General features: G+C 33.7%; 1 protein-coding gene across 1 annotated transcript in view; it reads left to right on the top strand.

Annotated features, from left to right (window-relative positions):
* The window catches only part of RTKN2 (rhotekin 2), a 129,454-nt gene that overhangs the window by 55,183 nt on the left and 60,157 nt on the right, over positions 1-14,114 (top strand). Inside the window, exons 4-6 of the mRNA XM_069571757.1 lie at positions 5,570-5,623; positions 6,865-6,982; positions 9,440-9,634. Of these exons, the coding sequence (XP_069427858.1) occupies positions 5,570-5,623; positions 6,865-6,982; positions 9,440-9,634 (367 nt within the window). The remainder of the gene's footprint in view (positions 1-5,569; positions 5,624-6,864; positions 6,983-9,439; positions 9,635-14,114) is intronic.

Here is a 14,114-nt window from a genome sequence, read left to right as displayed (position 1 = left end):
TCGGAGAATGTTTTGCTTATGTTCTTTTCTAGGAGTTTTATGGTGTCCTGTTTTAAGTCTTTCAGCCACTTCTGGTTTATTTTTATATATGATGTGAAGGGAGTGTTCTAATTTCATTGATTTACATGTGGCTGTCCATTTTGCCACCATCAGCTGTTAAAGAGACTTTTCTCCATTGCATATTCTTACGTCCTTTTTAGAAATTAATTGGCCATGGGTGTGTGGGTTTATTTTTGGATTCTTTCTGTATGTCTGTTTTTGTCCCAATGCCATACTGTTTTTGACTGTGACTTTGAGGTATCATCTGAATCTGGAAGGTTTATGCCTCCAGCTTTGTTCCTTTTCCTCAGGATTGCTTTGGCAATTCTGGGTCTTTTATGGTCCTATATAAATTTTAGGGTTTTTCTAGTTTTGTGTAAAATGACGGGTAATTTGACAGGGCTTGCATTAAATATGTAGATTCCTTTGGATAGTATGGCCATTTTAACACTATAAATTATAATTCAAGAGCATGGTACACCTTTTCACTTCTTTAAGTCATCTTTAATTTCCTTTGTCAGTATTTTTATAATTCTCAGCATATAAATCACCTGCTTGATCAGGTTTATTTCTAAATTTTATTTTTTTAATGTGATTTTAAAAGCACCTTTTAAAACTTTCCCTTTCTGATATTTCATTGTTAATTGTAGAGAAATGCAACGGATCTGTATGCTAATTTTGTATCCTGCTACCTTGCTGAATTTGTTTGTTAGTTCTAATGCTTTTGGGTGGAGTCTTTTAAGGTTCTCTGTAGTATCCTGTCTTCTGCGTATAATGACAATTTTACCTCTTTCCTTCCAATTTGGTTATCTTGTATTTCTTTTCGTTGTTGTTGTCTGATTGCTGTGGCTAGGATTTCCAATGCTATGTCGAATAGAAGTGGTCATGGAATTTCCTGACTTTCACTGCCATGGACTTGGGTTTAATCCCTGGTTGGGGAACTAAGATCCCACAAGCCATGAGGTGCAGCCACAAAAACAAAAAACAAAAAACTAAGCAGTGAAAGTGGGTTGCATTGTCTTGTTCTAGAATTTAGTGGGAAGGCTTTCAACTTTTCATTGTTGAATATTATGTTGGCTGTGATTTGTGGTAAATAGGTTTTATTATGCTGAGATATGTTCCCGCTACTGTGGTTAAGAGTTTTTTTTTAATCATAAGTGGATGTTGAATTTTATCCGGTGTTTTTTCCGCATCCCTTGAGATAGATGATCATGTGTTTTTGTCCTTTGGTTGATGTGGTGTATCACATTGATTGATTTGCATATGTTGAACCATCGCTGTGACCCTGGGATAAATCCAACTTGACTGTGGTATATGATCTTTTTTATGTGTTGTTTGATTTGGTTTGCTAGTATTTTGTTGAGAGATTTTGGATCTGTGTTTATCAAGGATGTGCTCTGTGCTTAGTCACCCAGTTGTGTCTGACTCTTTCCATGGGATTCTCTAAGCAAGAATACTGGAATGGGCAGCCATTCCCTTCTCCAAAGGATCTTCTCAACCCAAGGGTTGAACCTGGGTCTCCATATTATAGGCAGACTCTTTACCATCAGAGCCATTTTGTTGAGAATTTTTGGATCTATATTTATCAAAGTTCAGTTTAGTTCAGTCGCTCAGTCGTGTCCGACTCTTTGTGACCCCATGAATCGCAGCACACCAGGCCTCCCTGTACATCACCAACTCCTGGAGTTCACCCAAACTCACGTCCATCGAGTCAGTGATGCCATCCAGCCGTCTCATCCTCTGTCGTCCCCTTTTCCTCTGGCCCCCAATCCCTCCCAGCATCAGAGTCTTTTCCAATGAGTCAACTCTTCACATGAGGTGGCCAAAGTACTGGAGTTTCAGCTTTAGCATCATTCCTTCGAAAGAAATTCCAGGGCTGATCTCCTTCAGAATGGACTGGTTGGATCTCCTTGCAGTCCAAGGGACTCTCAAGAGTCTTCTCCAACACCACAGTTCAAAAGCATCAATTCTTCGGTGCTCAGCCTTCTTCACAGTCCAACTCTCACATCCATACATGACCACTAGGAAAATCATAGCCTTGACTAGACGGACCTTAGTCGGCAAAGTAATGTCTCTGCTTTTGAATATACTATCTAGGTTGGTCATAATTTTTCTTCCAAGGAGTAAGCATCTGTTAATTTCATGGCTGCACTCACCATCTGCAGTGATTTTGGAGCTCCCCAAAATAATGTCTGACACTGTTTCCACTGTTTCCCCATCTATTTCCCATGAAGTGATGGGACCAGATGCCATGATCTTCGCTTTCAGAATGTTGAGCTTTAAGCCAACTTTTTCACTCTCCTCTTTCACTTTCATCAAGAGGCTTTTTAGTTCCTCTTCACTTTCTGCCATAATGGTGGTGTCATCTGCATATCTGAGGTTACTGATATTTCTCCCGGCAATCTTGATTCCAGCTTGTGTTTCTTCCAGTCCAGCATTTCTCATGATGTACTCTGCATATAAGTTAAATAAGCAGGGTGACAATATACAGCCTTGACGTACTCCTTTTCCTATTTGGAACCAGTCTGTTATTCCATGTCCAGTTCTAACTGTTGCTTCCTGACCTGCATACAGGTTTCTCAAGAGGCAGGTTAGGTGGTCTGGTATTCTTGTCTCTTTCAGAATTTTCCACAGTTTATTGTGATCCACACAGTCAAAGGCTTTGGTGTAGTCAATAAAGCAGAAATAGATGTTTTTCTGGAACTCTCTTGCTTTTTCCATGATCCAGCGGATGTTGGCAATTTGATCTCTGGTTCCTCTGCCTTTTCTGAAACCAGCTTGAACATCAGGAAGTTCATAGTTCACGTATTGCTGAAGCCTGGCTTGGCGAATTTTGAGCATTACTTTACTAGCATGTTATTGGCTTGTAATTTTCTCTTTTGATAGTGACCTTGTCTGATTTTGATGTAAAGGTGATGGTGGCTTCATAGAATGACTTTGGAAGTGTTCTCTCCTCTTCTGTCTTTTGGTAGAGTTTGGGAAGGATCAGTGTAAGTTCTTCTTATGTTTGGTGGAATTCCCCAGTGAAACCATCCAGTCCTGGATTGTTTTGTGGAGAGTTTTTATTTTTTATTTTTTACGGATTCTGTTTCACTTCTGGGAAAGATTGAAGGCAAAATGAGAAGAGGGTGGCAGAAGATGAGATGATTAGATAGCATCACCGACTCAGTGGACACGAATTTGAGCAAACTCCAGGAGATAGTAATAACAGAGGAGCCTGGCGAGTTACAGTCCACGGGATTGCAAAGAGCAGGACACAATTTAACAATTGACAGCAACAGCAACAAATGTCACTCCCGGTGATTGATCTCTTCAAATTATGCTTCTTCATGACCCATTTTGGTGGACTCTATGTTTTTGGAAGTTGTCTGTTTCTTTCAGGTTGTCCAATTTGTTGGCATATAATTGTGCATAGTGTTCTTTTACAGGTTTCTGTATTTCTGCAGCATCTGTTAGTTCTCCTCTTTCAGTTCTTGTTTTTTATTTGGGTCGTCTTTCTTAGTGAGCCTGACCAGAGGTTTGTTGATTTTGTTTACCCTTTCAAAAACACAGCTCTTGGTTTTATTGATTTTTTTTCCCTACAGTTTTAAAATGTCTATTTTATGTATTTCCTCTTTGGTATTTACTGTTCTCTTCCTCCTGCTGACATTAGGCTTTGTTTGTTCTCCTTTTCTAATACTCTCATTTGGTGGATGAGGTTGTTCATTTGAGATCTTTGCTTTTTGAGGAAGGTCTGTATTGTTGCATCCTACAGGTTTTGTATGGTTGTGTTTTCATGGTTAAACTTGATGGATATTTTGAGGATATTTCTATTAAAAAAATCCAGAATATACATTCTTTTCAAGTGCACATGCAGCATTCTCTAGGATAGACCCACATACTTGGATACAAAAGAAGCCTCAACAAATTTAAGAGGATGGAAATTTTTTCAAGCATCTTTTCTATGCACAATGACATGAAACTGGAAGTAAACCACACAAAGAAACAAGAAAAAGCAATTAGATGGAGACTAAACAACATGATACTAAAAGACTAATGGTTGATGATGAAATCAAAGAGGAAATAAAAAAAATAGTTTGAGATAAATGACAGTGAAAACACAATCATAAGTTGGGAGATATATTTTCAAAATTATTGTTGGATGAGGTATATGTGAAGTGTTTGGTTTGACACAAGAAGAACTCAATAGAATAATGTTTTGTTTTTCTCACTTTTTGATAAAAATGAGTGCTAAAGCAGCAGTGGGAAGAGCACTCATACATGTCTGCCTGGTTAGGAAGCATAAGAATAGAGTAATATACAGCTTTTCTAGAAAGGAAATTGAAAATAGGAGCTAAGAACCCTAGAAAGAATTCCAAACAAAACTGTAGACGAAAGATCATGGAATCTAAAAGTAAAGCACAGCATAAAGATAGCCAAATAGCTTATGTTCATAAAGAATCATAATTATTTGAAAGTGGCATAATTAACAGGTAAGAGAAAATAGGCACATAAACTTCCAAAGTGTAGTAGGGAGATGTTTTAAACAGAAATTTTCCACAAAATTTGAAAATTTGTACTCTGAGTACAAAATTAAAACAAACTTCACTTTACAATTGAGATTTCTAATGTGCTGTGTTATGCTATAATTGCTCATCTTAATCTATTTGGTAAAATCTTAATTCTCAAACTTTGAAAATATGCAGATAACATAAGAATGTCAAAGGAAAGTTATTACTCCATAATGTTAACCAGTATTAAAAGTACAAGGGAGAATGGAGGAAACTAGGAAGAACAAATGTTGACTGTTTGAAAGCTCTAGATTAATTTCTGGAATAAATTTATTATTTATTAAACTTAGAATTTGAAGAATATGTGAATGAGAGAAATATGTTTAGATCACTTTTAGAATATAGGCCCTTTCTTGGCCTGAAAGAAGTAATACATTCCTCTTTTTAGTTTTATTTCTTAAGGAAAATGCTACAGTTTGTAGCATGAATATACAAAGATCTGCACATTCTTTTGTAGACAAGTTAAATCTTCCTAATGGAAAGATCTTGGATTTGTTTGTCAAGAGTTGGGTCTCTTCCAGAAACCAGTAATCTTATATAAGTCACTTAATTTTTTTCATCTTTAAAGTTTACATAGTGGATAAAAGTTCGTTCTAAAGTCATTTCTACCTCTACTGTTCTATGATTTTGAAATTTATTTAGCTACATTTGCTGCTACTGCCTACCCAAAATATAAATTCAACACTAGGTTACCCAAATTTTGCCTATTTCAAAAGCATAAATCACAAAAATTTTATAACAGAAGCTTATTATAGGTGCTACTTGAGTAATACTTGGTGAGGTTTAAAAAGTATAAGATTTTATATTCCTAGTCTAAGCTATGTTTACGAGAAAATATTACTATGTTAGTATATTTAATAATAAATAAATGCTGGCTTTAGTGGTCAGAATCCATTATGGAATACAGAGGTTTACTTTACGCTAAGAGATTAAATTTACCAAAATTATTCCTTGTAATTTCTTTTTCCCCTCCATTATAGATATTCGTATACCACTAATGTGGAAAGACTCTGATCACTTCAGCAATAAAGAACGTATGTATGGTTTTGATTGTAATCGATGTATTTTCTTTAGTATGTAGTAAATTTGAGATAATTGGGAGAAAAAGCTGCTTCCACACTGAAATAAATGTCATTTGACAGAATAAGCACAGTCTTATTGATGGGAACCTGTGCAAGGATGCCAACAGGTAATAGACAAGGAAATTGTGAAACAAAAGGAGGTGTTTGAGTGAAGTAGTAAAGGCCACATTTTTTGACCAGAAATATTGGAGATTTTTTTTTGCCTTGTCCTCTTCCTTCAGAATATTTAATGGGATATAAGAGAAAGATTTTTAGCTTGATCTAATTTTTCTTCCCCTTCAGCATTTTATAGCTTTATATAGTCTTAACAAATCCATGCATGGCTTGGGTCATGGAAATTAACCTCAAATGATTTGTAGCTGTTAGAGGCAATGCAGAAAAGTTATGACAATCCTTTATCTTTCGTGTCTATTATGATAGCTTTGTTCCTCATACTTTAAGCCTGAATCATATTGAACATAATTAGTTTTATATGAAAAATACAAAATCAGGTTAGTATATTTGTTATTCATTTAAGAAATATAATTTAGTTTATAAAGGAATACATGGGGGAATTAAGTGTATCTTTCTGATTACTATAGAGAATTAAGTTTATCTGAAGAGCTCCATTTTCTCAGTAATAAGGATTTAGTCTTTTAATCACCTAATACTTTAAAAATATATATATTAAATTAGAAAGTCCAGCAGCTATGGTTTTTGTGTTCACATCTCTAGTTTTTATTGATTTTGTAATTTCCCCCTTCTCTGTTTGGTGGAAAATGTTTTGTTGTTAATGTGTCTGCTCCTAACCTCTTAAGATAGAAAACTTATTTTTATTAATTATATTTGGAAGCCAAAATGACAGGGGTAATAGTATATATGTAGTGCTAAATTTGCTATTAATTAAAGCTTAAGGAGTTTTCTAGGAATAAAATTGATGAGTTTGGTGGTTACTTTAGACTGCTGAGAAACCTATATTTTTAACTTTATTTTTTGATACTCTGTAGTTTAGTTGTATTTTAATTGGGCAAGCAATTAATATATACTGACAAAAGAGTCTCAATAAAAAGTTAAAGGATTACAGTGTACAATGTATTAAAATAAGAATCTATTAACAAATATTTAGGCTGTTTTTTTCATTTTCAAGTAAATTTTAACATAATGTAAACATGATTCATCACATGAGTCATTGTTTTAATGTTTTTCTTCTCTAGGATCACAGTACTATGCCATTTTTTGTTTATTCAAACTGGGAGCTGAAGTTTTTGATACTGAGATGGTGATTGTGGATAAAACAGTCACAGATATATGTTTTGAAAATGTGACCATATTGTAAGTATTTTTTTTTTAATCTTATTTGAAGGAAAAGAACCTAAAATTCTACCTTTTTCAGAGGAAGGCAAAGTTATTGACTTATTTTTGAAGCATTAAAATCTTTAACTGTTCAAATTGATTTTGAACGTTGCATTATTTATAAGCCATTTCTGGATTTGAAATTTTTCCAATGTAAAATAAAATGGAAATCATAATATTAGTAGTAAAACTATGAATACAGTGGCATATCATTATAATGTGATTTTATATAGAGTGAGTTTGAGCATAAAACACATTCTTACATCTCATATAGGAGATTTACTTACAGAAAAACTAAAATAGTGTAACAACCTTATTAGATAGTTCTGAAATATGTACTGTAGGAAAAGCACTTTAGTAAAATTTCAAGATGTTCTTTTTCTTATGGTGCACTTCTTTCATGTATTCCAAAACAATAAAAAAATTGGGTGATCCTCAGGGCCATTTTTATTGCCCCTGCTCTTTTACAGGCTTATTTTATTGTGGTCATAATACAGAACCAGAAAGAACTCCTCCGGTAGCCATAGAAATCATTTTTAACTAATATAAGTTTTTCCTGGCATTTTTTTCTATTGGCCTAAATCAGTATGTGATTTATATTTCTTATAGGGTTTCAAAGACAGTATCTTCATATTGAAATACTAGTAACTACTTATCAATCAAAATGAAATCAATATATATATTTTTCCCCAATCTTTAGTTATGGAACTATATACAGTTGAGATTGAAACTAGTTTTGCCACTCATGTAGCATTAAAAAAAGAACTGTTACAACCATGTTTTGGGGCTTTGGTCCACTGTTCCCTAAGTAATTGTACAACACAGAAAAATAAAGTACTTTTTTGGTGTGTAATTAGTAGTGTAGGCCATCTTATAAGCTCTGTTGAACCAAAGGAATTTACTTAGGATCCCCCAAATATTACCAAATGTTTACATAATGGAGACTAAAAAATTAATTTTTGTTATTTAAATATGTTTATTTCCATTATCAACTATTATAGTGCATTTTTTCATGGCAAAATTGTCCTGTCAATGGACTCTTTTCTTTACAACAATTTGCTTTTGTTTATTTTCACCACAAAGAAAAAAACCATAATTTTTTTTCACAAAATAGTGCAAGTTCCTTGGGAAGACAACTCATGATTTATAACTTTTTAATATTTCTGTAAATATTTCAAATTGTTCTAAAAATAACTGCTCACAAATGTTCTAAATGTTTTAAAATATGCTTTTTGTTATGATTGTTTCAATAAGTATTCAGTATTTATGAATCCCTGATTTTTCTCTAAATATTGACATTTGTTAGTCATTACCAGGAATACTGTATGTTTAAAAGTTGCCAAATAATAAACTATAAAAGTATTTCAAATCCAATTATTCCTTGGATTTATTCAAACTATAGATTGGCTATTTAAATCTTAAAAAGTCTATGCTGTGTATTTAAAATCTCTGAGACTGATGGATCTTCCTTCACAAGCAAAATCTGCTGATGAACCTCTTTTACAATTTTAAGTATATTTTATTTGTAATAATATCACCACAGTCTTTTATTGTAAACATAGTTCATTGTGTCTGAGAAAGAACAAAGCCAGTCTTGACATTGCAGATTTTCTGCATATTGTTTTAATACATACTGAATATATTTTATGCTAGGTTAAGAATACAAATATTACCAAGACTTCACTCCACTGCAAGGAGTTCATGCCTTGAAGTCTCTCTCTCTCCCTTTTTTAAGATTGGTAATATTTATATTTATGCTGGGTGCTAATGCACAAAGTTTATTTGTTGTAGCATTATGCATTTTTACAGATACATCTAATGTTTTGTGAAGTGTATCTCTTTTTATTTGTTTGTTTTCTCCTATATAACCAAATAGTGAAATGTTAGAGTTATTAGCTACAAAGGTGGGGCGGGAAGGAGGGGCACATTGTTGAGTGGACTGTAGGCACTTGATGAAAAAGACATGAAAACTAAAGGTTTCAGCAGAGGAAACCTTTTGTTTAATTTTCTTTCCTTTTTGTTTTCACATCTTTTCCTTTTGAGGAATGATCACTTCAGGAAATCACACAGATATAAATGCCTTAAAATGTAAATGCCTTAAAATAATTATATTAAGGAAATGAAAAGGAACAATAGCATTGGCAACAAAACGACCAGGGCATTTTATTCTTTTTCTTTAAGTAATTTGCCTGAATATATTGTTTACATTGAGTTAAAATTGCCCTACTTTAGAAGCTGGTAGCTCTAGAAGTTGCAGTGACCCTCTCAAGTCATTTAGATACTAAATAAACTCAGGGAGATTCTATCTTATTAATATATATTAACATAAACCTGTTCTAAATGCTGCTTTGAAAAGTTACAAAAACATCAGAGGGTGTTGTAATTTTATTTTCTCCTAAGTTAAATTTCTAACATTATGATTGTCCTTGTTTTTAGTAATGAAGCAGGGCCAGACTTTCAGATAAAGGTGGAAGTATATAGTTGCTGTACAGAAGAATCTTCTATAACTAATACACCAAAAAAATTAGCTAAGAAACTGAAAACATCTATAAGCAAAGCTACAGGGAGGAAAATCAGTTCAGTGCTTCAAGAAGATCATGAAATGTGCTTGTCCTTCAGTTCTGCTATTTAGTAAGTTTTCTAATACAATATTTATAGAGACATAGTATAATTATGTATTTGTGACATTTTAGAGTATTGTATGTGGTGAATATGTTTACATTTTAAATGGGAAAAGACTTCCTGAAGCAGTAACAAAACTTGATTGTCTGACATTTACCCAGCTGAGGTGGTATGTTTCTTTGAAAGTAGAAAGTTGGGTGACAATATGTTTTTAGTGATTTGAAATTCCAAGATCTAGCAGAAAGATGAAATTTTTTTTGTTGAAAAGGGACTAGCTATTGCCCCATTTCTGAAGTTCTCTTCTGATTTGTGCAAATCAAGGTCCAGACAAGGTCTGTCACATTGCATTTACGTGAATCCTTTACGTTTCTTTTAATCTTAAACAAGTTTCTGTTTCTTTGCCATCATGTATTGAAGAAGCTAGATCTTGTAGATTTCCCGTATTTTCAATTTATCTGATTACATCTTTGTGGTCTTTTTAAAACCTCTGTTTCTATCCCCTGTGCTCCTATAGCTTGCAATTAGATCTAGAGGACTGATTAGTTTCAGATTCTCTTTTAGGGCAATAATATTTCATGTTGATTATACGTACTTTCTACTGTATCCCGTTTGTAGGTCTGTTTCACTTTCAGCTGTGTTAAAAACTGATCAGTGGATTCAGGTGTTGTTAGCCTGATACATCCATTGTCAAGTTCCCTGTCAATGTTATATCTAATAGTTTTAGCAGCTGTGAGTGATGATTATTACATTCAGGATTATAATTTAGTGGCTTTCTAAATTTGTCCTACATTTATTTATTTATTTTTCTATATGCAGTCATTTTTAAAATTTTTATTTATTTCTAATTGAAGGATAATTGCTTTATAATATCATGCATTTATTTTTAAATCTGGAATTCTCTCAAAGAATAACCTTCCTTCATGAACTCTGTATAAATGCAAAAAATTGATGAAGGAAAAGGAGGAAAAAAATATACTTGATTCTTTTATTTATCCGATTTTACTGTCTGAGCCACGAGGGAAGCCTTATTTACCCAATTTTAGAATAATAATTTGATATCCTTGCATGGAGGTGATTAGTGTTTTGTTTTATTTGAACTCCTGAAGTTTTATGTATTTGTGTTTCAATCTAATGCAGTTGTTATTCTTTTTGAAGGCAAATTGCCCCATCTTTGATCAATGGGAACCCTTTAAGCTGACTCAGCATCTTTTTGACACACCCTAATCAGAGGAGCCTGGCAGTCTGCAGTCCATAGGGTCGCAGAGTTGGACATGACTGAAGCGACTTAGCAGGCACACACAATCTCTAATTAGCTTCTTTGCTTTGTGACCAGGGAACATGTTCTGTGTTCATGTTTTATTTTTCAGCTCACACTTAGAATCACCACCTCTGTAAGGAGCCCTGGTTTCTTTCAGATACTTTCTTTAAACATTGTGTTTGTTGCTTTACAAGTAGTTTTATCTTTCTTAGGAAAACTGTTGTATAGGCAGCATTCCTAGAATTTCTTTGCATTTGGCTCTTTAGCATGTCAATAATTTTACTATAATTATAAAGCAAAATATTTTAGGTACAGATCCTAGAAATCTCAGTCATCAGAATATAGCTAATTAGCTTTCCATATCAGTTACATTACATGTGAAAAATGCCTTGGGACTTTAGCAATGTGGCTTTCAGTTTATTTTGATTGAGACCGCGAGTACTGAATACACAGTACCATCAGCAGTCAGATTTCATGAAACAAAACTTAGCTCTTGCTATTTATAGTATAGCCATTAGACTTCTTTTATTCTAGGTATCTTCAGTTTTTTTTTAAATGCTGTTTATGAATCATTAAATTGATTTCATGATTCTTGAATGGGTCCCATCTATTGAAGAACAGTCATAGAAGATAGGTCTTTATAATATAAATGTCATTAAAAAGGATTAAGATTATATCAAGTATTTGCTAGAAAATGTTTTAATTCAACTGTAAGGTAATGCAACTATACTTTTTGATGAATAAATGAGCAATTATATTTCTAGTTTGAAACGTAGGTTTTAGAATTGAAAGAGACCTTAGAGATAATCACCAAATTCAATAGTTTTAAAATGTTTTTAAGCAGCAAAATTCTTTATTTAGAAAATGACAGCACTAGTAGTGTCCTGAACAAGTATTTCCTGGGCCTCAGTTTTCTAATATGAAAGGTAAGGATTCTCAGACATAATCATTTAAGAAGGCTCCTTAGATCACTTCTTGGCCTTTTGGCTAAGATCAAGTATAGAAGCCTCCTTAGAGACATTTTAGGCTTTCCTGTACCTTTCAAGCATGTAAAAACAATAAGTGGGCTTTTCACACAGTTCACACGTCATGGTTTCAGTACTTGATTTTTTTATGCTGTCATTTATTATTAGTGTGACCCAGGACAGATTAATATACTCCCTGGGTTTTTCTTTTTCCCTCTGTAAAAAGGGAATAATATTTAACTCCATAGGATCATTATGAGATTCAGAAAGATAATTCGTGAACTTGGTATGTTGTAAGCATTTAATGAATGTAGCTCTTAGCATTATTGTTACTATTTTTACTGTTCTGCGATCAATGTTTTTTCTGAAAAATTTTATTTAAAAAATTCATGCTGAAGCACTGCATGAAGAAACCTTCCTAGGATTATAAAATGTAGGCAGGGTCTTCCCTGGTGGCTTAGTGGTAAGGAGTCCACCTGCCAATGCAGAAAACATGGGTTTGATCCCTAGTTTGGGAGGATCCCACATGCAGCAAAACAACTAAGCCCATGCACGAACCCACTTGCTACAAGTACTGAAGCTCATGTGCCCCAGCGCCTGTGCTCCCCAACAAGAGAGGCCACCATGGGCAATGAGAAGCCCAAGCACCACAGTGAAGAGTGGTCCCCACTCACCACAACTAGAGAATAGCCCACACAGCGACAAAAACCTAGCACAGCCAATAAATAAATAAAACTGGTATTTTAAAATGTAGGCAGATATTTTAAAATTTAACTCCAGTGATTATAATTTCATAGAAGATAATCTAAGTGATTATATATAAATTTAATATTTTATATATCATAATATATATTATATATCAATAATATATAATATATTTATATGATATATATAACATTATATTTAATGTATTATATATTTTAAATATAGTTTAATATATAACATATATTAAATATAATATATAAATATATATTTTATAATATATAATATATTTACAATATAATATTTTATAATTTTATAATTTATAATATAAATATATTTATGTTATAAATATATATTCATAATAATATAATATATAGTACATTATATTTAATATATGTAACAATATATAAATCTAAGTGATTTGCCAACAAAGGTCCATCTAGTCAAGGCTATGGTTTTTCCAGTGGTCATGTATGGATGTGAGAGTTGGACTATAAAGAAGACTGAGCACCAAAGAATTGATGCTTTTGAACTGTGGTGTTGGAGAAGACTCTTGAGAGTCCCTTAGACTGCAGGGAGATCCAACCAGTCCATTCTGAAGGAGATCAGTCCTGGGTGTTCATTGGAGGGATTGATGCTGAAGCTGAAGCTCCAGTACTTTGGCCACTGGATGCAAAGAGCTGACTCATTTTAAAGACCCTGATGCTGGGAAAGATTGAGGGCAGGAGAAGAAGGGGACGACAGAGGATGAGATGGTTGGATGGCATCACCGACTCGACGGACATGGGTTTGGGTATACTCTGGGAATTGGTGATGGACAGGGAGGCCTGGTGTGCTGTGGTTCATGAGGTCGCAAAGAGTCAGACAAAACTGAGTGACTGAACTAAACTGAACTGAATCTAAGTGATATTATAACTTATATTTAACCTATACTCCTCTTCAATGCCTAGAAGTGTTTTTGAGAATAACATTTATTGATATTAAGTTCTTTGTAACAGGGACTGACATATTTGTCTTGAAGTGTTTATTATTCTGTTCAGGTTTGTCATTCTATTTTGTTGTTGTTTAGTCGCTAAGTCGTGCCCAACTCTTTTGTGACCCTGTGGTCTGTAGCCCACCAGGCTTCTCTGTCCATGGGATTCTGCAGGCAAGAATACTGGAGTGGCTTACCATTTCCTTCTCCAGGGAATCTTCCTGACCCAAGGATAATTCTATTTGGTTTATACCTAAATAAAAGTATCAGTTTTCCTTATCAACATTTCCCATGAAACTTATATGGAATTTGTTTATTTATATCATTAAAGCTGATCAAAAGACAGGATAAAACCTTTTATATCATTTCACCAATTTATGTTCTTTTAATACCAGCATTTCTTTTGAGCTTTTGGTGTGAATGCTGAGTGTACCAAGTTAAACTCATAGCCCAGGACCAGTCTTACCTGATCCTTCCTTAACTGACCACTTCAGCACCCTGGTAGGAGTTTCAGAATAGCAGTAGTGATGAAAATGCCTAAAAGGATCAGTTTTTATTTCTTTAATAGTGATTTAGTTGAATGAGAAGATT

Source organism: Ovis canadensis, chromosome 25 (genome assembly GCF_042477335.2).
Source record: "Ovis canadensis isolate MfBH-ARS-UI-01 breed Bighorn chromosome 25, ARS-UI_OviCan_v2, whole genome shotgun sequence".
In the NCBI taxonomy this organism is placed as follows: Eukaryota; Metazoa; Chordata; class Mammalia; order Artiodactyla; family Bovidae; genus Ovis; species Ovis canadensis.
Note: the sequence above shows the minus strand (reverse complement) of the source record. Positions and strands in the feature narration are given on the sequence as shown.